The sequence below is a fragment of the Dicentrarchus labrax genome, unplaced genomic scaffold (assembly GCF_905237075.1).
Source record: "Dicentrarchus labrax unplaced genomic scaffold, dlabrax2021, whole genome shotgun sequence".
Classification (NCBI taxonomy): Eukaryota; Metazoa; Chordata; class Actinopteri; family Moronidae; genus Dicentrarchus; species Dicentrarchus labrax.
In genome coordinates, this window is record NW_026136703.1 from 17,560,038 (window position 1) to 17,585,955 (window position 25,918).

At 40.5% G+C, this 25,918-nt stretch overlaps 3 protein-coding genes across 6 annotated transcripts in view; 1 reads left to right on the forward strand and 2 right to left on the reverse strand.

The window, feature by feature from the left end:
* Positions 1-1,031: 1,031 nt before the first annotated feature.
* On the reverse strand, positions 1,032-10,690 carry LOC127356726 (RNA polymerase II elongation factor ELL). Its single transcript, XM_051388729.1, has 12 exons — positions 10,396-10,690; positions 7,906-7,950; positions 7,678-7,799; positions 6,905-7,065; positions 5,585-5,883; positions 5,238-5,362; positions 3,775-4,261; positions 3,596-3,683; positions 3,442-3,508; positions 3,104-3,275; positions 2,182-2,226; positions 1,032-2,062 (listed from the first exon to the last, which is right to left on the reverse strand). Exons 1-12 carry the CDS (start codon positions 10,528-10,530, stop codon positions 1,934-1,936), a joined length of 1,875 nt encoding a protein of 624 aa, XP_051244689.1. The 5' UTR covers positions 10,531-10,690; the 3' UTR covers positions 1,032-1,933.
* Positions 10,691-13,057: 2,367 nt separating this feature from the next.
* LOC127358997 (ankyrin repeat domain-containing protein 34B) lies at positions 13,058-18,717 on the forward strand. Of its 2 annotated transcripts, XM_051392626.1 has the most exons (7): positions 13,058-13,345; positions 13,853-14,143; positions 14,249-14,282; positions 14,693-14,904; positions 15,451-15,633; positions 16,517-16,733; positions 17,696-18,717. In XM_051392626.1, the coding sequence occupies exons 4-7, from the start codon at positions 14,695-14,697 to the stop codon at positions 18,538-18,540; spliced, it is 1,455 nt and encodes a 484-aa protein (XP_051248586.1). In that variant the 5' UTR covers positions 13,058-13,345; positions 13,853-14,143; positions 14,249-14,282; positions 14,693-14,694; the 3' UTR covers positions 18,541-18,717. The 2 variants fall into 2 exon arrangements, with proteins under 2 accessions (XP_051248586.1, XP_051248592.1); XM_051392632.1 differs by lacking the exons at positions 13,058-13,345; positions 13,853-14,143 and having other exon boundaries at positions 14,155-14,282.
* zgc:110158 (uncharacterized protein LOC553590 homolog) overlaps positions 16,659-25,918 on the reverse strand; it is a 41,412-nt gene continuing 32,152 nt past the window's right edge. Inside the window, exons 10-18 of one of the 3 annotated variants that reach the window (XM_051392654.1) lie at positions 25,805-25,866; positions 25,581-25,626; positions 25,120-25,155; positions 24,954-25,008; positions 24,658-24,728; positions 24,165-24,243; positions 24,026-24,054; positions 23,772-23,873; positions 16,659-16,697 (exon numbers count right to left, since the gene is read on the reverse strand). In XM_051392654.1, coding sequence (XP_051248614.1) covers positions 16,674-16,697; positions 23,772-23,873; positions 24,026-24,054; positions 24,165-24,243; positions 24,658-24,728; positions 24,954-25,008; positions 25,120-25,155; positions 25,581-25,626; positions 25,805-25,866 — 504 coding nt within the window. In that variant the 3' untranslated portion in view covers positions 16,659-16,673. Of the gene's footprint in view, positions 16,698-19,340; positions 22,517-23,771; positions 23,874-24,025; positions 24,055-24,164; positions 24,244-24,657; positions 24,729-24,953; positions 25,009-25,119; positions 25,156-25,580; positions 25,627-25,804; positions 25,867-25,918 lie in introns of those variants that run through there. The other 2 variants (XM_051392646.1, XM_051392639.1) reach the window with 2 other exon arrangements.

The following is a 25,918-nucleotide window of genomic DNA, read 5'->3' on the forward strand; positions in this document are numbered from 1 at the left end:
TTTATTGTATTAGTAAAATTGATCAAAACACGTCAGGCAGACCTGTTGTATATTGACAATATGCTGACAGTGCTACCACTGACATTTCATTTCCAGAAAATTAAAACATCACTAATCTCATTAAGGAATATAAATGTACTCATATCTTCTAACTTTAAGGGTATTTATAAAGGCACTGCTTGAGTAGATTGAAATTGTGCCGTAGATCCCTTCTAACAGACAAAACAGTGAATAATACAGACATATTTGTCTTTTAAAGGCACCTCTCTTTAATGCAGGACTGATTCACACTCAGTCTGCCCTTTAATGGTCTAATTAATACATTGCTTGACAGTTTTGAGATGTTGGGGTAGGCCACACTGAAGAGGCAACACACTGAATTACTGGCTTAGTATGGATGCTAATGAAATAAAGCCTCGCAGACATGCATGTGGCCTTTAAATAAAGCACTAATGAAGATTATAAGCTTGGCAATTTATAGGTTCATCCATAGAGAGCATTAGGTCATTGGTGTTACAATCAATGAGATATACAGTGTGAGATGCATCTTGTGCAACAGAACGCAGCATGTTCAGCTTTGTTGTCCTTAATTTTGCTGTATATTCTGTCAATATTTATTGTCCATTATACTTGCTCTTGGCATGGTGTAGATTAAGAGCTCCTGGAAGTAAATTCCTTGTGTTCAAACAGCTTTGGCAAATGAACTAATATATTGATTTGACGGTCGTAAGAGGCAAAGCTCAGCTCACCGAAGAGTAAATGAAAGCTACAACTTGAAGCACTTTAAAATCAAAAAGGCATCTAAGAAAGTAAAAAATAGCAAACTTAAAATACATTTTATTTAAATAAAAAGGTCATATTTATTAAGGTTAATATTTATTCCAGCAAATTAAAACATACATTTCAGTTCATTTAAACCTATTTTTTTTACTTGTATTTTCTAGTTTTAGGGTATGTATAAGTGCATTGTGTGGGATTTGAGTGGCATTCATAAATAAAAAGCATTATAAATAAGGAAAAGTTCATACAAATTGAATACAAATGAATTTATTTAAAACTAACAAAACTGCTGATTTATTCCTCATGCATTCTGTAAAATACACTGCATGCAACAAAATCTTATTTCTTTTAACAGGCTCAGCCTACAGTAACAATACCTTTCTGTACTCTGAAAATCAGTTTTAAGTGTAAGCTTCTTTTACTGCAGCTCGTACTGTAAATTCCCTGAATACAACTTCGAGTAAGCATTATGTTCAACGTAACAGTCTTCTGTGCTCCGGGAAAGCCACATGAAGGACAACACCAGTGGAATACTATGAATCCGGTCCAGAATTAGTAACCATTTCACTGGCAATACTTTCAGGAAAACCCGCAGAACAGATGTCTTCGCAGGATGGGAATCCCAAGGTGCCATCAGGACGCCCACCTGCCATTCATATGAGGTGTCTGGGTATGTACAGCGTGCAGTTATCTCATGCTTTCAGTTTAAACACTGACATGGCAAACACATAGGCAAATACCCAAACTGATTTAATTTACAAAAAAACTAAAATGTGTGATGGGGATGGGGAATCTACATATGTTCTAGGCTTTAGCACCTCATCTCATGTATCTGTTAAGAGTGAGAGTTTTAGCTGTAGGAGCCTTACAACTATTGTTACTCCTTGTGTCCTTGGCAGTATCGTGTCACTGAAGAAGCAGTCCATTGGTCGAACCATTTCCCCATCTTCAAAGAAAAGATCTCATATCATAGGGCTGCTTTTCCCAGCGCACCACTGCTGCTCTTCACAAATTACTCCCAACCTCCATGACATTTCCAGCAGGTCCGGTGAGACTACGTTTAGCCACAAAGACCACAGATTCCAGTTCAGCAGCGTGAACCTCACCTGCCTCGGGGTGATCATTGTACTCTCTGAGCTCACTGGTCTACAGTTCAGTTGAGACTTGATGGATCCACACGGAGTTGTTGTTGGTCGTACTCTGATATGAGCTTCTTGATGTGGGCCAGTTTATTGTGTAGATATTCACAGCGACTTTTGTCCTGGTTGTAGTTGGGGTTGGACTATAGAGACAAAAAAAAATAAATAAATATGACTTATCTATGTAACAGCAAAAGAAAGAGGAGTAGAGTCCCATTAAGCAATCTTGAGATGAATATTGAATTTTAAACAAAGTTTTTACCTTTTTAATTTTGTAATACTCTTGAAGAATTTGATTATGAACCGTCTGCAAGAGAGAAAAATAGAAATAAGAATTAATTTATCAAGTTGCAAAATGTGCACAGTCTTAAAAATATTAAATGTGACTAAAAAAGCAAAACTTAAATCATCCATAGAAAAATTTCATACCACTTTAACTTGACTGATCAACAGAATGTATGTGAAAAATCTTCATTTCTAGCTCCTATAGTTGATTTAAATGTATTACTTTTTATTATTATTATTATTATTATTACTATTACTATTATATTTAACACACCAAGATATTGAGCAATGCACCACCAAAGGCGGAGAAGAAGACTGCTAGCTAGTAAACATGGATGTAAACAATGTAGGAGTTAAAATATTTTCTTTGCAAATGTTTTATGAGGAAAGAAATGCAAAGGGAGTTTAACAGTGAATGTAAACACAACTTTTCCACCCTTTAATGTAATAACAATGGACCACACCTGACTTACTGATTTGAGTTCAAGCCCATGAAGCACCACTTGTTACATTTTCAGAATATATATGTTATCTTCTGTATTTCTTTTGTTTTCCCTTAAATCATATTAAACTGGAACCCCAAAACTGGGCTAATGAACTGTGGATTTTGTGTGTCCTTACAAATCTAGTCAGTGTGTTGTACTCAGTGATTATTTTACTAGTATATGGCTTTATGTGCAACCTCTGGGGCAAGATCAGAGCTTCAAGTGGGGAAACAGTATTTTTGTGAAATAAAGACTGGAACATAGTAAGCATTGGGATGACAATAAGGAAGTTGTGTACGCTACAGCAGCAGCAAATTTTCTTTTGATACTTCAACTACTGCAAAAAAAAAAGCTTTCAGAGGATGAGTGTTGCTCTAAACATAAAATGAAGTGCTGGATTTCTTTAGGTTTTACCTTGTATTTGTGTGATTCGTGGTGCAGCTTTTTGAGCTGCATGTCCAGCTCCATGAACTGCCGTGTCACGCCATCAATACGTGCGTGAAGATCTCTGTACTCGCTGTACTCCCTGTTAAAGTCCTGCTTGTAGCTCTGTCTCTGGTCGTGACTGCGAATTCCAGTATACGTCCTGTGCAGAGAACATAAAGGGACACTATGATTAGTGCCTACAGTTGAGGTTGTCAACCTCTGCAGAGGTTATGTATGTTTAGTGTGATTTTTTTTGGAGAAAATGAAAGCAAGGACAGACATGCACACACTCTTTTTTGCTCCAATAAAAGGTTTACCTTACTTACAATAAATAGTCTGCTGGGTCATTGTCCGCTTGAAGCACATTAGAATCAAACATAATTTCGCTCGGCTCTGTAAGAAAGAAGAAACGATGTCAAACTGTTTAAAAATACGGAAAAACGGACTGAAAGTCAGACGTCAACAGCTAACAGCACTCACCTTTGCAGTCCAGGGAGACTTGATTGTTTGGATCCTCTGAACTGCGCTCTTTTCTCCTTTCCTTCTTGTCTCTCCACCTATCCTTCTCCTGGAACAAACAAAGTAAAAACAAATCCCAATTACAAATGCATCTTATACAATAGAAAAGCTGTAAACTAAATAAAAAGTAGTTTTCTCACCTGATCTCTGTGTTTGTGTTTGCTCTTCTTCCTTTTGTTTGTGTGTCTGTTCAGATCTGGCACTACCAGAGGGGGTGGAGGACGATCAGAGTTGGGCTGAGGGTTGTCTGCTGTTCCTCTGGGCCCCTCCTGAGCACGGGGAGTTGGGTCGAGCCTCTTGGCCACTTCTGCTTCCCGCTGACAGACTTCTGACAAGGAGTCAAAAAGCCTTCGAGGATCAAGCAAGTTCTTTTGTCCATCATTCCCCATCGCTCCTGTGATGTCTCTATGAGCCACTTGTTTGGACGGCATCACTTTTGACTTTTCACTGGCTGTTTTGCTGGACAAGTGGGATATCCTGGGCTTCTTACTCGCCAGAGGGTCGGTGTACTCCTCGGGCAGGGAAGGTTTTGGGTGGTGTGCTGGGGAGGAGTTAGGGGTGTCTCGCAGTGGACTGACCTGGGCCTTTGGGACGGTGAGGAGGTTCTGTTGTGGCTGAAACAGTCTCCTGCACAGCAATAAGAAGGTGATAAACAAACTGGCAATTCTACTAAATCTACACTTGGTTTTGCATATGTTAAAGTGTGCTTAGTGCCATTTGTAAATGATTCCAAGCAACAAAAATGTCACATAGGGTCATTCATGTGACATCCAGTCTAATCTACACCACATATCAGCAAAGACGCCAACATCAGCGGCCATGCAGATATGGACATGCTGATGTGTGCTGATATACAGGCGAGAAAGCTCACTGCATTAGTGTCACACAAACAAGTGCAGTTAACAGGTGGTACAAGTGTTCAATGTAAAAGCACAAAAGAACCCACAAAGTGAACAGCAGCAACACAAAAGAAAAACAGCTGAGTCACTCATTGCCTGCAGCAGCTGCCGAGTGATTAAACTGCAGTGCTCTTCTTTGCACGTAGGTGGCGACTTCAACGTGTCTACATCTGCAAGTCTAAACTGCTGCTGCTGTTGCTTCACTTCCCTCTCGGTGCGGGCTGGCTTGTGCAAAACCGGCCACACAATCTGTGCGATGACGTGCACAAAAGAAATGCAGGCAGTGGCAGTTTCCAGTATTGCTGCTGTCACAAGAGAGTCTTTGGCATGCACACACGTAAATGTAAAAAAGCCAATTAGAAACCCAGTTACACATCGGCCAAGAAACCTGCTTTCTCCAGGATGAAATCTGGCAGTCTAGCTGGCCAATCTTCAAATACTTTACCCAATTATGGAAACCAGGTTTCTTGTTCTTTTAGTTATTAACAGCCAGATAAATATGAAATGACGGAGTTTCGAAAGTGAGTGAAAAGCCAGTTACCATTAAAAGACAAAAAAAAGGAAAAGAGTGGGCCAGACGACTAGTTCTTTGCTTTTTAATACGAACAATTTGTCTAATCTTCACACTTTCTTGAGATGGCCCATATTTCCTACAACTATTTGGTTGATTTAGTCGGGCTTTAAAAGTATCTCATTTGTGTTACCTGACGAGGATTCTGTTAAGAAGCTTCTGGTCATCTGAGGTATAGCCTGGCCAGTCCTTCTGCAGCTCCTTATACAGACCGTCCTTTAGAACAAATGAGTTGTCTCTACTATTGAGTTGGCCAACCTGCATACAAATATACACAAAACACACACAAAAACTCATTAATTTTCTTGATCCTCACAATGTCTAACATCCTTGTGTAATAACTCAATTGGCAAAAATGTAAACTTGTTTAGTGTTTGTTACCATTTTGACAGCACCTGTGTTTGTCTCTGAAGATCTTTTCTTCTTGCATACTTTTTAATGAGACTTTTATTCACCTGACTAAAGAAGAGAAATAATTACCTCCATCAGTACAGAGTCCAGCATGTCTTTGTCTCCTGCGGTCAGTTCATCTTTCTGCAGCCTCACGATCAGTTCGGGCTTCTTGTACCGCCTCAGAGCCAGCAGGTGTGTTACTCTCTCCCTGAGCGGCCTCTCCTGCACGTCACCCACGCTCTTCCTGTTCGAAGCACAGGAACCCTTCTTCGGCTTGGACACGCCGACCCCCCTTTTGACGTTGCTGAGGAGATGCTTGGACGGGTGCCGGGGCTTGGTCAGGCTGGCCAGCGCGGGGGCCGGGGCTCGCACCGTTACCTTCTTGCCTGCGAGGAAACAGGAAATCTCACATCAAAAGCTGCCATATAAAGGTAAAATATCTTCAAAGGAGTTTACAGGAGCCTGGCGGAGCTTTCCATCATTAAAAAAGGGAAGGTACCTCGTGCTGTAGTTTTTATTCTCACTGTGCTGCATTGAAAAGAAAGTGACTAGGTTGTACTGGGAACCTCCCGACTACGAAGGTATGAAATTACTGCTTAAATAGAGCCCTGACGCCAGAGGAAGTGGATCCTGTCCTGTGACAGAAAAGAGAAAAGACCCAATTTCACCTCTTCAGAAACCCACAGACGGGCTACGAAGATGCACACACTTCCCCATGAGCAAAAACTGCTATCTAATTTTGGAAATAACCACACAGTTGCACAAGCCTGTAGTGAGGAAGTGTTTTGTACAGGCTTCCTCTGAACTGACAAAAATCATCAAAATTAGTGTGTATGTCTGTGTGTGTGTGTGCGCGTTTACTGAAACAAGATGACGGTGGCTTAAATATCTGTTTAGAAGGAAGTGGTTTGGTGGTTAGACGTAGAAAGGCAGCGGTGACACAAAAAAATAGCTCAATCACTGGTTTTACCGTGTTATTTTTTCGTGTTATTTATATTGTGGTGAGCATGTTGTTTCTATATTCTTAAAGTATGTTTGTCTCTGTGTCCTTTAAAACAACTAGATCAAATATAGTATTAATATATACAATAGAGCACATACATGGCTGTGTGTGTGTGTGTGTGTATACTGTATAGAAAGTTTACTTAAAGAAGAAAAGGACAAAAACCTGCTGGAGAAAACAACACTGGCTGTTACTATGTCTCTGGTTACCACACATGTTACTATAGCAACCAATGCAATATGGCCGACTGTGTTTTTTTTTTTCCACCCTTTCTTTTTTCTTTTGTGGATATTATCAGCACAGTACAAATCTGTCTTCAGGCCAGTCTTATTCCTTAGCTGGAGTTATCTCTTGTATAACCAAGCAGACTCCGTGCACATGCGAGTGTTTTCTGCGTTTCCTACCCTGGAAGCGCCCCCCATGTTTGATGACAATGGCCCCTCGGCTCCGTGTCTCTTCCTCGGCTTGGGCCATGCTCTGACGGGCCTTATCGTACGAGTCATCTGTAGCGTTGACTGTCATCTTCTTCTGAATCACCCCGAGACATGACAGCTCCTCGGCAGCACTGGGAGGAGGAGGGAGGACAGCGAGTACAGTCAGCGGTCCGACAGAGACGGCTTCCACATGTTAACCATTACAACTGAAAGATTGTTTGAGTACATAGTTGCTTGACTGGTTCTTATGTCTCGGAAGTGTTCAGTTAGATGTACATCAGCTGGACTACTTAAATACTCATTACAGCACAGGGATCTGTGGTTTCCCTGTGTGTTTCCATTGATTGTTTATGTATTGTCAGGAGTCAGAACAGCAGATTTGTACTTGCATTTATTAAATTTAGTTCTCTACATTGTGCCTGTACAGTCAGAAACCCTGGGTTCGCTCTGGCATTTGAAAAGAGACTGACAGAGAGACGTTACCAGTGGGGTGACTTTCTAAAAGCAGTAGGGGAGCGGAGACATTTTAAAATATTGAAACTTGTTCAAAAGCTCAGTTAATTTCCTAAATTGAAGTAGACTGATGTCCCCTATTTTTATGCTACCATCTGATCAACTTATTATATATTTATTTATTTTTTTTCCCCCCTTGAAATCTAGAAGCTTTAATCTAACAAATATTACTTTTATTCAAAAAGTATAAAGTAACTGTGTGTTTTATATGACATTTTGATGCGTTTTACCCAGTGCTGAGCTGTTGGACGCAGTCAAAGCTTCCATGTGGATTGTCACGTGCAACGTTAGTCACACCAAAGGTGAAGATCCTCAATTCATCTCTTTTCTCCAAACAAGGGATAGTGATTTTCTGTGACGTGAAGGAGAGAGGTACAGACAAGAGAAACTGATTTAACGTCTTTCAAATCTTAATGCATCAGAGGAAATTACCAGAATGAATATATGTTCTTTCTTACCCCTTGGTTCCCATTAAAACAGATGGTGGGATGTGAGGACAAACCCTGGAGAAAAAAGACAACACATTTGATTTGAGAGCGTCTCGGAGTGACCGTTAAACACACCCACACACTTAACAAGGTCTGATTACATACTAGCACAGACATACGTAAAACATACAACACAGAGGATGTTTTGTGGTTTGCACTTTTTGTACGAGTTCTATATCTTCCTTCATTGTGGTTTCATTACCGCTAGTACTAACCCATTTACTTCTCTCTCTGTGCACTGTTGCTCTTCATGCCTCTGCATAGTGAAAAGTATGACAGTGGATCCCACCCTTTTATTTTGTACAGCTCAAGTATGCCCTCGTACACCCTTAATTGCAGCCTGTGGTGATTCACGTTGGTTCGATGTTTGGCTTGTGAAGTTGGTTATTGGGGTCTATTACATATTGTGATTGTGTTGATATCTGCGTAAATGTAATCCAATATTCGCCGGTATGAAACCAGGCTTTTTTCCCGGTATACAATGCATAACATATTAGTGTCACTGCAAAATTTAGAGTGCTGCAATTTACAATACTGCACAGAGTAAGGGAGAAGAAGCAGCTCTCTGCCGTGTCAGCTAGAATTGGTTAACAATGTATGTTAAAATATTAACATATTAAAGATTATTTAAGTGAAATATTCATTATGTAAGTTATTGGTTTAAGAAAAAAGCCGTCTGAGTACCTTTGCATAGTCATATTGGTGCACAATCCGCATAGAAAAGAAAAATTACAGCAAAAAAAATTCCCCAATATTAGTAATATGTGAATTTCTATTTTTATGTTTCTAAAATTGGTATCAGTCAGAGCTTCTCTCCACATACCAATTCTAACTCCTCAACTCAGGTTATCAGCCAATACCACTGCTAGTTCACAAAATTTAAACATGTATCACTTGTCATTTGAGGCCGCCTCGGCTAGTAAACTGAAAGTCTGGAGGTGTGGAGTAAGAAAGAAGTGAGCTGCTCATTTTTCCTCGAGACAGCAGCCTTAATAACCTTTGTACTGACACAGATATTGATCCAGCGTATCGAATTGGTGCATCCCTAATGATGACAAATACTGAAGATCAAGCAAACCGTCTCGATTGCTTATTTCCCAGACATGTCCATATAGGTTTTTAAATCAAATCATAATTGCAATTTTTTTTAATTAAGCCAGTACTCCACTATCTTTCCGTGTACCTCCTGGCAACTGCAGAGGTATCCCTCATATATCCTGCGGACACCTTTGCACGACGAGCCCCTTTAAATATATTCAACTTTAAAGAGGGTACTGGCTAAGGTCAATACGACATGCCGCTCAAATCCAACATCTTGTCACACGAGAATACAGTGAAATAACAGCCTGTCATCTCTCACAGGGGTGAATTAGCCTGTAGGAAAGTGCAGAAATGACAGGCCAAAGTGACACATTTGCAGCACTGACGGAAAGTATGTGATGACTGGAATCTAATTGACCTTTTCATGGAGAGGATTTGTGAGTCCACCTGTTGATGGGTGCAGAGAGGTGGCTGTCTGTACACACACACATATAGGTGTTATTTTTATTTATTTTTTTGTCTCTGTGATCAGGCCAAGAGGGTTATGAATAGCCACACTTAACGCTAAATAAAGACAGATAGATATGTGCACAGTATTGTGTGCATGCTAGAAGCGTCAGGTGGTTTCCCCCTCGGCTCCTGCCGGTCTCATCATGACAGCATTAATGAGAGTAAAACAGAGAGGTATGATAAGAGCACTGTGGTTTTCACCTTTCTTTATAAGATGGGTGACTGTAATAGGAGTTTCCTATCTGCTTTACTAGGAATTACTGAATTGAGGAAGTGTACATGACTGTTCTGTACTCAGACTTCCTGCTGTGTGTGATTCATTTGTGATTAATTGGGTCAAATGTTTGATTTTGAATGTGACCATCTGTCTCCCTGAAGCTATACTGAACACAAAAACTGGCTGCAACTACATTCATGATATATATATTGAAAAAAGATCAGTACTCAATCTCATCATATACAATCTAAAATACCCTCCTACTACTATAACCCCCCCAGCCCCCCAACCACCACCAAAAGCCTGTTTTCTTTCTTCCCTCCTCGACTCCGACACTGATTAACATTCACAATACTTGCCAGCAAGCTTGTAACGACTTGGCCAGCAAGCTTGTTACAAGCATCATCACACAGGGACGCGTTTCCGCATTGCATTATGCAACATGTATTTCCATTTCATATTTAAAAAAAAAAAAAAAAAAAAGGAGGCTTGTTAGCAGACAACAAACCAACAGGGGGGAGGGAGGAAGATATACTGGTGAAGTTCGGGCTCAAATGAAAATCACAAACCCGCCTTCCTCGCCTTTTTCTCATCACTTCGCTTTTAAGTAAAAGTGGTGCAACAAAAACCGAGTCGTGAAGTGATTATTCGAGTAGTAAATGTTAAATAAAGAATGAATAAAACAACCCTACCTTGGCGTGTTGAAAGGAGCCAATGGCTCTTGCCGCGCTGTCAGTGAGTTTGACATGAAAAACAGAGATGTTGCCGCCGCGGTTCAGTTTACCGCTGGACAGTCCGTAACACTGGGTCTCCTTTAGCGCCGACATCCCGCCGCAAATCGCCCTCCTGCTGCCGGGCTTATTCCGGACCACACGAACCACACATACATAAACAAAACACAAGACGAGAGGGAACCGGAGAGAGAAAAAAGAGGCTTGAACGGCTCCGTGTGGCTGCTCCTCCGCCGCGCGCTATTCTGGAGTAGATCGCATTACGTCATGACGGCTGAGGACATTTTATTGGCCCAGAGACATAAATAAATCGTTACGTAGGCCTTACGTAACCACTTCTTTTTTTGTGCCCTTTCATACTATGTTAATTTTTGTTTCTCTCGCACGCGGGGAATTTCTCGGTTGTGAGTGCGTGAACAGAGACTGAATGAAGAAATTTAAAAAAGATTTCTCTGGCTGAGTAATGTTTTCATCCAGGGCTGTAGACAGGGTTTAGACATACTGAAGTCGCCCCCCCCCCCCCCCATGCATCCCTCAAACAAATATTTTTGAAAATTACATCACCTCCTTTTCATATATGTAATATATATTAAGAATGAAAAGATTTATGCAGTGGACTCAGATCTTTAAAGTAATACAAATAGCACATTGTATAGATAGATAGATAGATAGATAGATAGATAGATTACCTGTTAAAAATCCTGTCAGTAACCTACCTTTCATTACTTATGGATCACCTCAACACCAAACATGCAAATAAAGAAGAAGAAATATCAATAAGAAGAGCACTGATGACAACAAAACAATGTAATCTTAGAAAAGAAAACACCAAAAATGTGTCTGCTTAGTGTATTTTTAAAGAAAAACTTATGTATACTAAGGATTTTTACTAAATGTTAATATAATCTGATTACATCTTCTTTTCTGTAACTGTAATGGATTAGAGTAATTTAAAAAAAAAGTTTTATCAACGTGCAGGAGAGGTTTTGAATTTATGAATATAATCATACTTTAAAAACAGGAAAAAGCTAATACTGTATTCTGACAATATTCTCCTGTTTGTCTCCGATCCGGAACCTTCTTTGCTGAAGATAGTTGACAATTTTTCAAACATTTCTGGATGTTAACTAGCCAAAATCAATGGCACTCCCCCTAACAACATACTGCCCTAAGTCACTCTTCCAGTCAGGTCATTTTAGCTGGCCCAAGAAGGGCTTTACGTATCTAGGAATAACATTCCCCCCCAAAAAAATCTATGGCTGATTTGGTGTAACTTTGAACCGTATGCAATACATTCTTATGGAACAATAAACGATCCAAACTTAATCCACGCAAACTACAGAGACCAATTGACCAATGGATTACCATCATGCATTTAGTCTTAGACACATGGCACACTGGTTCTTGCCTTCAGAGAGAGCCCCACCCTGGTTTGTTCTGGAAAGTACCCTGTGTAACCCTCTCTATCCGGCACACTTTATCACAGCCAAATCACCCCCAGATGTCAATACACATCCAATTGTCTCGCTTATATAATGGGGACTTATGTCTCAGCAAGACTAAGAACTGGCCATGCTTTTATCTTTAGCACAGCCGACTGCCGTAACGGTCTCTCTAAAAAGTCAGTTTATTCAGAGCAGTGCTTTTTTTGAGACCATAAAGTGGAGCATCACTGCAGGTGTCAGATCTTTGCACTGGCTTTCTGTTAAACCGATGAATGCAAAGGCCCAAAACCTGATATCCTATGAACCATCCAGACCTCCTTGGTTGGCTGGGACAGATTTGCTGCCCACAGGGTACAGACAAACACTGTTCAGTTTTCATGCACCTGGAAGGTCTCGTCCAACTCTCGTCTTTTAAATTGAAGAACCTTTCTGTTCGCCCCTGCTATTTATTGAAAAAGATTTGTTGCATTCAGTTTTTGCTTTTTATTTTAAAATCCTGTTCATATGTTTTTTTATATTGCTTTGTGTTTCTCTATTGTCTTAATGCCTTGTATAGCACTTTGATTTGCTTTGTTAAATAAACGTATTGTGGTGCAGTAAGTTAGTAAGTATAATGAAATATTGATAAAAATCAGTGCAGACTTGATGTACAGTGTGGTGTATTGAACAACAGGAGTTAGTTCAAATGTTTCTTCATACCATATGAAAAGAATGAAATACAGCAGTTGCATTCAACTGTGGGAAAATAGATTTTAATGGCTGCTGTAAATTGTTTTTTTGCTAAACCATGATCCCATGTGCCAGATTCTAATATGCGTTTATTATGCTCCTAATTGCGTTTGTGGCTTTGCTTTTTTTAATTTGGTTAATTTAAATCTGGGATTGGAAAACCCTGTTGGTAACCTCTGGTCTCTCTGGTCAGGTGTATCAGCCTCAACACAGATTTATTTGACTTCTGCTTTTGGTTCCTGGTTTGGAGACAGTCCTGGGAACTGAATCTAATATGGAAAAGTCATTACCTGTTTGTGGATGTTAATCATTTATTCATTCTGCCTTTTATTTGTAGATGTCAGTTTTTGGCTGTAGAGGATATTACAACAGAATTTGGCTTGAGAGGCTCAGTCGGGTGTTTTTCTCATCCAGTGTTGCTATGATGAGTATAGACTTTATCCCCTTAGTCTCCACTTCTCATATTGACGCTATAAAAACTCTTCAAAGGGTAACCCCTGGGTTGAATATTGTCAGAAAGTCAGTAATAATAACTAACAGAGGTGGAAAGAGGGCAAATATGTGATATTCTAGAAGTCCACATAGAAGTAAAAGTCTACCATTCAGACTTAAATAAAAAAGTAAGTTATTTACAGTGTAGTTAGAGTTTAAGTTACCGCTTTTAAAAATGTTGTTTATGTTTTTTCCATGCAAGAAGAATGGGAAAAAACTACAACTTACAAAACAGCACACGCCAGGTAAGGCACAATATGTATGACTCTGATGTCCACACCAGTAAACACACAGCTATAGAAAAATACTTTGAAATGCACTTCACAAGGGGTCTTTATTATTGTTTCATGCCCATTCACGACATGTTTGCATGTTTAGGATGTAGGAAATTTTTGATTAATATGCTTTCCTGCTGCTTATGCTTGCTGCTAATTTTATTAGCTCCAACTAATTGCTGTTTGACTTAATTGCATGTCTGATGTTTGAGGGTTGCTCAAGTGCTTTCCTGGTCTCTCCCACTCTCCCTCTCTTTTTAAATCATTCAAGTCAGATTTATCTATTTAACACAACAGTTGCTCAGTGCTTTGCAGAGAACAAAAGACACAAAAACCAGCAAATACAAAAGAAAGAACAAGAGCATTTTTAGATACAAATGAGCTGCTGTGTGCATATGAAATTCAGTGTGTTTGTGTGTGTGTGTGTGTGTGTGTGTGTGTGTGTGTGTGTGTGTGTCATCTGTCTCCCTCTGCCAGTGTTTGAACACAGACAGTGGTCACAAGGCAGATGAGAACTGTTCAAAGCTGACTCATATCAAAGGGCCTCTGGGTCTTTGTAGCACAACAGGTGTCTGCAACAGGTGACATTTTGGACTCAATAACCGTTTATAACTTTGAACGTTCGCTGTGGGCCGAGCCTGCCCTCAACCCAGCAGGTAAGGAGGGGACAGAGGAGTTACAGACGGACTAGATGAAAGTTAGTTACTTTATGGACTACTTTATGGTTTGCTGCCAGCGAGCAACATGAGGATTCATCCACAAGTCAAGGTAAACCGTTTTAAAGGATAAAATGGATTAATGGCTTGAAATGATGCAACTCATCTGAACAAATTAAATATGTTTTTTTCTTTATTATTTATTTATTGTTATTAGAAAAGGAACTAAGCACTGAAGAGGAAGCATCAAGGTGAGTTTACTCTTTACTATATGTGCTGTGGATGTGTATCAATCCATTATTTACCCTGTGGATACCATATTAATGTCTATTATTAAACATTTGTATTAACATTATCAGCCTTTACATTTTTATATCTACTTTAAAATAGCTTGAATCTTCACTGACTCCCAATAAATTATGTCTGTGACCAGTTTTGTCTTATTTTTTGACCTACTAAACATTTTATTTAAAGTTTGAATAAGAAGCATTACTTAAAATCATGTTTTATATAATGCATTTTGGTTCACAAAAGTGAAACAACTTGTTGAAAAGTATGACCATAAATGGTAAAAAAAATAAATATCATCATCAGAAAATCATTAGCAGATAGTGAATGTTTGTAGGTGAAAACATAGCCTGACTTTCCTTCGCCCTCCAAGCCATGGGGGACCCCTTGTCAGACTGCAGCCCCCTCATCAGTGCAGCATCCTCAGCTAAGCTTCGTCTGGTCCGCCTGCTGGTGGAAGGTGGGGCTCAGGTCAACGGGCGCAACCCCAGAGGAGAGACCGCTCTGCTAGCTGCATGTAAGGCCCTGAGAGGGGAGCCCGGGCCTGAGACAGTGAAACTCCTCACATACTTGCTCCACAACAAGGTCAGTCGAGTTAGTAATATTTCCAATTTGAGCTCAGAATACATGTGCTTAAATGTAATCTACAGCAAGTTTTCACAGACTAAAGTTCAACAGCGTATTGATTTAGATGTATTTCTAATGCATAATAAATGTACTTGCAGTAAGAGAGGTATGCAGCTCTTTTAATGCATAGTAAGCAGGTTGATATTTCCAACTGCTTGTGTCCTCCATCCACCTACCAAATTTGGTGGCCAATTTGGAGCTATAGAACACAACACAGTGTACTTTGAGGTAAGGTAATTATTGATTACATGGAGGAATGTGCATTAGAGAGTTCTCTTAATCTCATTAAGTGTATTCTCACTCTGGCAATGATGCTAGATCAGATCTCATAAAGATGTGAGATGGAAATGTGACCATAAGCAAATAACATGTCTTCCTAAAAAAGGAATAGTATGTCTGAACACACAACTGAGCTCTCTGACAGGCACTTTGTTCACAGTGAGCAATTGCTGAGGCTTCATGTGATACAAACTTCTATGAACTGCCCTCTTTTGTACGGATCAGGCAGATCCAAACGCACAGGACCGGGCTGGACGCACCGCTCTGATGTACGCCTGTATGGAGCGAGCAGGAGCTCAGGTGGCATCCATCCTGCTGGCTGCAGGAGCCGACCCCAGCATGGAGGACTACTCTGGAGCCTCAGCATTAGTGTACGCCATCAATGCACAGCACCAGACGACACTGAAGGTCAGTTAGGAGTGGAAAACAACGATTCAGGGCTGTCTAGATCAATACATTTGATGGATGGAGGAGATGGAGGGGACTGGGGGGAGGCATCTCAATAACGTTTTTGTGTCTATGTTAATTTGAGGTAAACAAAGCTGCAAAAGCACTCTACAGCGGTTAGTTCAGGCTCTAGCAGTGGTGGAAGAGGTACTGAGATCCTTAAATTAAAGTACAAAATACCACAATGTAGAAATACTCCACTGCAAGTTAAAGTGTTTATATTACATTACGCTATATATAAAGATTATAAAGGTTATCATACTTGATACATTAATGTGTGTTTTAATGTTGTGGCACATTAGGGTGGAGCTCATTTTATTTTAATCTATAACAATGCACCATAGTTTATAAATTGATCATAGCTTTTGTATACTAAATCTTAACTTAAGAGGAACTAGTAACTTTAAAGGTCCAGTGTGTAACATTTAGGAGGACCTATTGACAGAAATGGAATATAATATTCATGGTCATTCATTCATTAGTGTATAATTGCAATTTCTTAAAATAAGAATTGCTTTTATTACCATAGAATGAGCTGTTTTTATCTAGAGATGGAGCTGGTCCTCTTCTATGGAGTCTGCCATGTTGAACCGCCATATTTCAACAGCAGCCCAGACTGGACAAACCAAACATTGGCTCTAGATAGGTCCTTTTTTGTTTTTCACGGCCACCTCTGCTCCCTACAAATATGGAGGAAACACTGAATTGTTAGAAAGGAAACTTATGAAAGCACTTGAAATATATTGACACTGAATATCACTCCGAAAAGGTTCAGTTCCAGGCACCATCAAGACCCCAAATTGGTTAAATCCAGTCAATACCTCACCTGCACTGTGTGTTTCAGGTGCTGATGGATGCCTGCCAGGCCAGGGGTCGTGACATCATCATCATCGCCACAGAGATGGGTGTTAATGGAGGCCCGGTGACCAGGCGTTACCTGAATGTTCCTCCGTCTCCTGATACCTCACCAGTGTCCTGCATGTCCCCGTCTGACATCGTCCTCAAGACGGGCTCACCCAATTCACCTGAGGGAGAAAACATCTTCAACTTCAGAGGAACTAGTGAGTGAATGCTGATGGTTTTGAAATTCAGATTAAGGAACACATGCATGTTTTTGCAGCAAACATTATAACCACTTTCCTCTTGCACAAGTCACATTATCATTGCATGATATTACCACTGAGATAGACACATTTACCACACAACTGAAAGCCACTTCCACATGCAATCTCATCATTTTTATGTCATGTTAACATGCTGGGGGTATGTATAATATTATGCAAGTTGTCTGGCTTTTCCACCTTCATGTTGAGCTCAGTCTCTGAGTCTCTCTGTATGCAGACATTGTGCCCCTCCTGGATAGAGCAGAGTAGTGTTTAACAAAGGCAAGTCTAGACAGATGAGAACAAATTCCTGGTGGTTGAAATCATTAGCTGAGTTCTCATTCCTGAGGAGACAAGATGAAAATGTGTTGCCAGGGTGAGGTGAAGATAACTCGAGCTGCATTATAATGAAATAAGCAACATGTCTTCTGCTACACAGGAACTGACACTTAATTCATTTACTAGAAACTAAGAAGAGTGTCTTTAAATGCGGTTAGATAAGAGTGTTAGAGGAAAGACGTGAAGGTAAAGTGATAGACTGTAACATCTGTTTATTTAAGCTATGTTTCAGAATATGAATCATTTATTCTGCAAACTGCAGTTGGGGTTAAGGGTCTTGCTCAAGGGCACCTCAGTGGGGGTTTCCCATCCAGAGAATAAGGTGAATAGTGCAGTGTTTATTTATCTACCCCAAATCACAAATTTGCCTCAAATGGCTTCACTACCTGTAGAGCATAACACACCCTCTAGCTTTAGTCGATTTGGATAAGGAAAAACTTTCTAAAGGGCAAAAAATAAAAAATAGAAAAAATCTTAGGAAGATCAACAAAGAAGGAATACCAGACACATTGTTCTTCTTAACCATTTCCATATGTATTAGTTTCACTCTCACTCTTCACTGTCTTATTGACTTCCATCAGGCAAAAGAGGAAGTGGCAGCAGCAGCAGCAGCAGCAGACTTCCCTCCTGTGAGCCGAGTCCGTTGAGCCAGTGTAGCTCTCCACCGCCCAGACAAAGGCTGTCATCCGAACCTTGGCTGGCCATCCACAACCTGGCCTGTCTGAACCGGGCTTACGAGGAGGGCGTGAGGGAGAGGAGGCTGCAGGAGGAGGCAGGCAGAGAGGATTCAAGGAGGGAGAGAGGAGGGAGGGAGGATGAGGCAGGAGAGGATGAGGAGCTTTATTTTCATCAGTTCAGGGTGAAAGAGAGGACAGGGAGCGAGGTTAACAAGCATGGAGGAGAGAATTACAACAGCTGCCGTGGGGATGTCCTTCAGAGGGTTTCTCAGTCGGTCCTCTCCCTCACTGAGGTGAACTCGCCTCAGGCAACCCCGAGAAGACTGGTCCCCAAGAGGTGCTTGACACCTGGAGGCTCAACATCGAACATAATGACCAAAAAAAGTGATAAGCTTCCTGCCTGTCCGTCTCCTCACTCCCATCTCCGCAGGAACACCCTCCCCTCTGTCATGGTGGTCCCTCCTCTGCTTCACCTTCCTCCCTTAGTCAACCAATCAGACACCCACCTCCAGGTTCCACGCTTCAAAAGCAGGAGTTTGGTGTTTCTGCCTCACCCACCGAGCTCCCCTCCTCCGTCCTCTTCATCTAGAGCATCTGTGCGACCAGCAATACTCCCTCGGCTGCCCCTCGCCTCCTCCGTCACCTCCTTGGTTGCTCCTCCTGCCTACTGCTGCACTGAGAGGAGCAGGAGGTCACTGCGTCGCCACTCAGTTCAGCTCGAACAGATGAGGGGAGGTGAAACCATTTAGGCCTGCGAGACTGAGCACCTTCATTCCTCCATGATCTGGATCTCTGACATCAACCGTCATTTAACCATGTAATTCATTTTAAGATCCCAATATCAAAGCTTGTTTTAGAAAAGTACAAAACAAACCAGTAAAATATATAGGATAAAATGCAATTAAAAAAGTATGATACTAACTTTTTGCCATGTTTTTGCCTCCATATATCCAGTTCAGTGTTAGAAGACAAATTCTGACGTTCTGAATGTAAATTTTATAAAAAGTTCCCTCACAGAAGAGACCAGGATTTCTGAATCATGGTATTACTTTCTATAGGTTAATATTTAAAATTGAATTGAACTGTGACCTTTTACAGCAAAGCTATGCCTGCAGACCCCGCCTCAGAGGTTTTATATCCCAACGAGCTGAGAGCTAATTCAACCAAATGATGTTGAGGATTGTTTGTTTTTAGAGGTCTGAAATGGTCAAAATCAGCTGTTATGACAGGAAAAATGCAGATAGTTTAGCAAAATAGCATATAGCTACATAATGCTTTCTCCACATTTTTTCCACCCCTCAGATTTGTCTTGGAGTTCCCGAGACAAACTCTTGGAGTTCCCGACCTCCAGGTTAAGAACCACAGCTTTAATCTGGGATACTGAGTAATGAATTCCAGGGAACCAGTATTCTAAAATCTATATATTTCATTTAGGGTGTGATAATGGAACAAGGAATCCATCTCATCATCCTCATCACAGGACACAGCCTCAGTTAAACATTTTGTGGAGGTAAACCATAAAAGTGTAAATACAGAAAGAAAGTGCATGTTCATGGCAAAAGGAGTGAAGTCATTTTATTTGTTTTTAATATGTATCTACAACAAGGGGGACACAGGCAAAAACGACTGACAACTTGATGAAAATTAAAAACAAAAAAAACAAAAAAAACATTTATCAATGCAGTTTTCCCACCTTTTTTCCAATAAGCAACATTTTTTTGTCTAAAGAAACTTTACAATATAAAGAAACATACGAAGAAGGAACCTCTTATTTTACTACACGAGACATTTAGGATCTGAAACTACCCTAACATGAGATACAAAGCAACTCCCCAAGGACAGACTGCCTCATATTCAATACTGCTTTGTCATCAAGAGGAAAAATGAGGAACTGAACAGAAAAAAAAATCTTTACTCCCCTCAAAAAATTCCTCTCTTAACCCTCCCTACCCCTGAATGTTACAGTATTATACATCAGCACAATAGAAATACAGAAATGATCAACGTTGTGACGGCTTTACTTACAGGACAGAAAGAGAGAAGTTCAACTGCATTTTATACAACAGTATTTCGAAGTACAGGGGAGGAAATGCCTGTTCCCGCACTTTCTCTACTTCTTCTCAGCATTAAGAACGAATCTGTCCGTTATTTTTTTTTCTCTTTACTTTCCCAAAAACATTTCTCCCGCCCCTTTTTAAATAGATAAAAAAAAAAAAAATCCTTCATAGTAAAGTCTGTTCACTGGTCCCTGGTGTGTTGGATTGAGAGACAGTATCCCGTGTGCCCTGCTTTGAGTTTGTGTCAAGAGGGTAGAAGCTGAAATGCAGTGTGTCAGAGGCAAGTTCTAGTATGAAAAACTGGCCTCTTTTTTTTTTCGCTCTGTTCTTGCAAATTCCCTGTCAAAAACGGTGAAAAATATGCCTGTTTTGTGGCTCTTTGGCCACCTCACTCAAAATTTCCCCAAGAACAGCGGCAGAGTAGGGAGGCTTCTGGACAAGAAACCATGTTTAAAAGATTTTTCGAGGAAATGTGTGTGACAGTGAGTTAGCTAAAAGGCGTTCAAACACACTTCAAAATTTCCCTCCCTCGTCCTCTCAAGACCCCTCGACGCTACAGCTCTGATGCACAGTAAAAGCCCCACGTTTGTCTGTGATGAGAAGAAATAGCATAATAGTCTATAGCAGCTCCAGTTTCTGTTTCTCATCATTCATATCATTTCTGAGTAAAAGACACACCATCTGAACAAATACACACAGTTGCCTGAATCAGCACGTTTCTGATCAACTGTTGTTGTGATTTGAAAATATCAAAACATGTCAATGATATCAAAATGCATTTTACAGTATTTACAAAAAAATAAAATCAAGAAGATGGAGAGTTGTACAAAAAAAATCAGAGAGGGATGGTGTGTGCGACTGTGTGTCGATGCTGGCCCGTTGGAAAGGTGAGAAAAGGGAGAAGGAAGGAGGTCTTTATCTTCAAGATGAGCAAAGGGAGGGAGGCCACTCGTTACAGTCAACAGAGCAACGCCTTGACGCTTCCTGACCTGCTTTGCTCCGACATAAAAACACCAGAGATCCTATCAGCAGAGAGCCAGAAGTCCTTTCACCAGAAGCAACCGTAAAAAGAGGGAGCACTGCATGTACGTAAAACAAAATGCAAGCTAAACTGACTGGCGCGCGAAAGAAAATTTCCATTAAGCACAGACAGATATCACAGTGTGTTGAGGACTCATCAGCAAACAAAAAACTATCCAAGTGTTCACGACAGGTCAGCAGAGACGATAACGCAGCCTACGCACATGTTGAGAGTGAGCAGTAACTAAGTGGGCAGTAGTAGTGGAAGCAGCATGAGTGGGGTTCAAAACGGTAGAAACTTTCAGCACCTTTAGGGCTCGGATAGAGGGGGTCTACGATGATGTCAGACGGAGACGCTGCTGACTGGATCTGCATATTTACACAGTTGCTACTAGTTCTGCAGTTAAAAAAAAAAAAAAAACCCAGGGATAACACTTAAAAAAAAAAAAGGGGAAAAAAAAGAAAAGTAACAATGATTCATAAGACAAATTTAAAGTACATAAATAAATAGAGCTGTGCATTTCACTGCATGGAAGCTACTAAAAACAGGAGCCGCTTCTTCTTCTGGGTTTGGATTATTGAGCAAGAAGTTAAAAATTTAAAGATGGTTGCTAAAACTGTGAGAAAGATAAAAAAAAAAAAAAAAAAAAAAAAGGGCCAATCAGTACCGCGATGGATATAATCTTGCCTGCAGGGGGCAGTGTGCTCACGTGGAGCCACATGTTACACAGCAAATAATTTCCGATTTGTGTGCACATACGCTGTCTTCATCATAATAATGTGCCCTTAGAAACAACAGAAATTAGAACCTAATCTTAAAATGATCATAACAATATCATTAATAACAATAATACAATAATAAAAATAGCAATGATACAATACATACACAAAAAAAATGGAGAAAAAAAAAATTTCACTGATCACCACAACACCTCTGTTCAAAATGTACACACAGAGAGAACAATGTGTAGGGGGGGGGAGGGGGCGGGCAAAAGGGGTCATTTCGTCCGACCCTCAAATGAATCCATTGGGAGGAACAGCAAAAAAAAAAAAGACGATAAAAATTGTTTAAAAACTCCAAAGTCGTGGTTGAGAAGCTTCCAGGCAGCTGCTAAAAACACCCAACACTGCGTCCTCAAGGGAGGGCTGTGTTATCCAGTCTCCTCTCTCCTTCTCTCTCTCTCTCTCTCTCTGTTTGTCCTCCTTCCCTCGCTCATTGTCTAGAACCTGACAGGAAGCCAGGGAGGCCGGGGCCAGAGTCAGAGAGGAGGCTCTTCCTGTTGCTCTGTGACTGCTTCCTATTCAGACTGGCGGCCATCTTGCATGCTCCAGGAGGGCCCGTCTTAATTAGAGTCCCAGCATGCTCAAGGGCTGTCCCAGAAGGCTGTGTGGCCATAGAGTTCCCGTGTGAAAAGAGGAAGGGGGGGGAGATAGCGGATCCCGTGTGGAAGTGGGGGGAGGGGGCAGAAGGTGTGTGTGTGAGGAGGGGAGGTGGTCCAATCCGAGGTGAAGTAAGGATTGAATTGAAAAAAATAAAATAAAAATCAGGTGCAGGGGTACAAAAAAATAGGAGGGGGGGGGATAAACAAAAATACAAAAAAAAGAGGAAAAAATAAAATCACACACTCATCGTCATGTTGGGTGAATACTGAAAAGAGAGAGAGGGAAGGGGGAGGAGGGCACAGATGAGTGGATATGTCACCGACAACATTTAAACACCAGAGGGCGCTCAAACCCAGCCCTGCAAAGCTAGAGGAAGCACAGACTCAGGATCCAGGCAGACTCTAATACACCTGACTCAAGTAATCAATACTATCAATTAATAATCATATTTCTGATGATTAGGGTTGATGTTGAACTGTAATACTTTTAATGGTACAGAGAGTCAGAAACACTATTATTCAAAGCCTTGTTTACTTGTTCTTTAAACCAGAAATGTAATTTTTTATTTAATTTGGCAAAGATCTTGTACAGCTGCAGGTTTTTAATTAACATTTCAAAAAACTTTTTTCCTAAAAGTAAGAAACTGAACTTTGGTGTTGGCATCAAAACTCTCTTCTATTGTTTCTAAACGGCTTTAAGTTCACAATAATTATAACGTTTTCCAGCTGATTGGTTGAATCAGGGTATTAGGGCTTGACTATAATTCCAGCCTGTGCACCCCGTAGCTCTCCAGGCCGAGGGTAAGAGACCGTCACAATCTTACACAATGCAAGGAACAATAGTACCCCCCTCCACCTGTTGTGCACCAAACAGAAAACTACACTGACAATCACTTCAGCCTTTCTTTGTTCTTTGGCGGAAAAATGTAAATAAATGAATAAATAAATGTTCACTGAAATCACTGATACAGAGGGTATACAATGAATTGTTAAGTGATTAGTAAGCGGCTACAATGCAAGCAGAACATCAGATAGTCTTCACAGCCCCGTTTTTATAATTATTTTTAACGCTGTTGTGCGCTTCAGGAACAGATTTTCAAATTTATAGTGCTGTGTCCCAAGCATTAAGAGTATTCTAAGATTTGTTGGAAACAAAACTTGGAGGTCCTCACAGGTCTGCTCAGCTTCTTGTAACAGAGCTGAACTGGAAATCCAGTTCAAAATGATGTGTATAGCACTTCTTATAAGCCTTTAATTAATGAAAAACAAAGTAGGGCGTCCAGAAAAGCAAGTGTAAGTTGAAAAGTAACACTGCTATCCCTCTGCTCAAATATAAAGTGTCAGATCGATCAATACAGGTAAAAAAAATAAAAAGGGACAACACACAAACTTTACCAGGACATTATCAATACTCTGAAATCATCACACAAACCCTCTGCTTGCATTCTTCCACTGGTTTATGTCAGGACGTCAAGGATAACTGTTAAGGGTCGTGAAATGTCATTCACTCGCTCTACTTACACTTTCGCTTTGGAATGGGTTCAAGAAGTTCCCGCCCATTTCGCCGTCATCTCTCGGCGTTCCAGGAGGGTTGTTCATGCCCCCCATGTTATTAGGGGAGCTCTGGAGGAGGGAAAGGGCAAATAAAACAGATGAGACTGCTTCTTATAAACAGTATCACCAAACTGCAGGAAATAAAGATTCTAAATAAATGTTTTCATTTAGAAGAAGCTCAACTAACGAGGAGTTTATTGAAAACATTTATTTTTACTCACCTTTGGCAACCCATCCATATCCCCAGACCCTGAGGAAGTGAAAGGAGAGAAATAGATCAGTTGTGTTTTTTTTTTTTTTAAACAAAGAAAAAAACTGTTTAAGTTGTACAAGTATCAGCAAAAGTCTGTTTAAACCCACCTAGTGATCCATTCATGTGGTGTGGCTCCATGGCTCCCATTGCTCCCATTGGCCCGTCAGGCCCAGGTCCCATAGGGAACTGGCAAAAAGATGTAGAACAAGGCTTATAAAGACTGCAACATCATTTTTCACGTTTGACCTCTTTGAAACAACCGTGGTCTTTTCAGCTCGGGGTGTAGTACAGATTATTTAATTTATTCTGCCTGGTTCATTTCCTGTCGATTCTTACTGAGCTCAGTGTGGCGGCATTATGTTTCTCTAATACTGAATTGTGTTGGTGCCCAGTGATGTGGTTATAAACCCTATTTGAGCTGGAGTCTTTTTTGTGGGCAAGGTTGTGCAATTAATCTTTACAACAACATCCACGATTTTAACGCAGAATCAATCTGCAGTGTCTGAAACTGTTACAAAACTGGAAAGTTAAACACTTAAAAAGAAAATCCCAGAGCTTTTTGTTAAATAACTATGTGAACTTAAATTGTGTGAGACTCACATTGGGTCTGTTGCTTCCTGGTCCGATAGGATTCATCATTGTGTAGATGTTTTCACTGGAGTTAGTTGAATCTAAGGAAAAACACAAACTTTAGTTACACGATATTAGAGAGAGTCATGAATAACAAATGTTTTATCAAACAATAACATAAGTGGTGAAATGAAATAAACTGATGTGAAAAATGAGAACACTTTTTGGTGAGGGAACACATTCATGCTTGTTTAGTGAGGAAAGATGGAAGAGACATCTATTTCAGAGACTAGTGTTAGTGCTGGGGATGTAGATAGGTGACGCACCACCTGGGCTGGGCATGATGGGAGTTCCAGGTGGACCTCCTCCGCCTGGAGGACCCTGGGGAACAATCGATGATAGAGGTTAAAATAACACTCATCAGAACATGAAGTAGTACAATAAAAACTGCATTCAGAAGAGCTGCTTTGGTTTTGATAGATTTTAACTCACCACGTAGTTCCCTGGAGATGAGGAGGAGTACGCTATCTGCAGGGGAAAAGAGGAAACAGGTTATCAGATCTGAGGGTCAGAGGATACTGAATGTGAATCTATACAGCGTGAACAAAATAAGAGTTTACAATCCAATAAAATACCACAAACAGATAGCGTATAAATGTTCAGACTGAAGCAAGGAGTTGTTTCAACTCTATAGTAAAAGTGAATATCTCTTTGAAGTCCTTAAAGGAAACAGTGGTCACACGTTTTCCTCAAAAATAATCCCGACACAACAAATTAAGAGTTTTCAACAGAGCAAAATCAGTACCTCTCTGAGCAGCTAAAAGCTGAATATCATAAGCACAACATTTGTGTTTTGCTTTGTTGTACACTGCATTGCACTGAAGGTTGTTCCCTCTTTATTTGCCCACCACCTATATGTGGTCATGCGTAAAGGTCAAGGGTTTCTGACTCACAGAGTTAGCATTAGGTCCTGGCCAGGGCCCTCTTCCTCCGGGACCCCTAAGGCAAAAAGAAAGAAAGAAATAAGGTTAGAGAGAAAATGACAGAGAGATTAAAATGTTGCGAGAGAAAGGAAACAAACAACTCTTAGAAGATGCAGCAAAAGCAGAGACTATTGGTGTCTCAATGCAGGTTACAGAGTTATTATATTTCCCCAGATAGATGAGATTTAACTTACATGTTCATCCCTGGCATTGGACCACCCATGGAGTTGGGAGGAGGCCTCATACCTCCATAATTCTGTAAGAACATTCAACAAGACCTCATTATGGATTCTCATCTATATCCTTGC

Coding starts and splice junctions, on each gene's coding strand:
- LOC127358997 (XM_051392626.1), top strand. CDS start 14,695: ATGGGGGACCCCTTGTCAGACTGCAGCCCCCTCATCAGTGCAGCATCC. Junction 15,634..16,516: donor AGCACCAGACGACACTGAAG/GTCAGTTAGGAG, acceptor TGTGTGTTTCAG/GTGCTGATGGATGCCTGCCA. Junction 16,734..17,695: donor CTTCAACTTCAGAGGAACTA/GTGAGTGAATGC, acceptor GACTTCCATCAG/GCAAAAGAGGAAGTGGCAGC.
- LOC127356726 (XM_051388729.1), bottom strand. CDS start 10,530: ATGTCGGCGCTAAAGGAGACCCAGTGTTACGGACTGTCCAGCGGTAAA. Junction 4,262..5,237: donor CTTAACAGAATCCTCGTCAG/GTAACACAAATG, acceptor ATTGCTGTGCAG/GAGACTGTTTCAGCCACAAC. Junction 2,227..3,103: donor ACGAATCACACAAATACAAG/GTAAAACCTAAA, acceptor TCTCTCTTGCAG/ACGGTTCATAATCAAATTCT.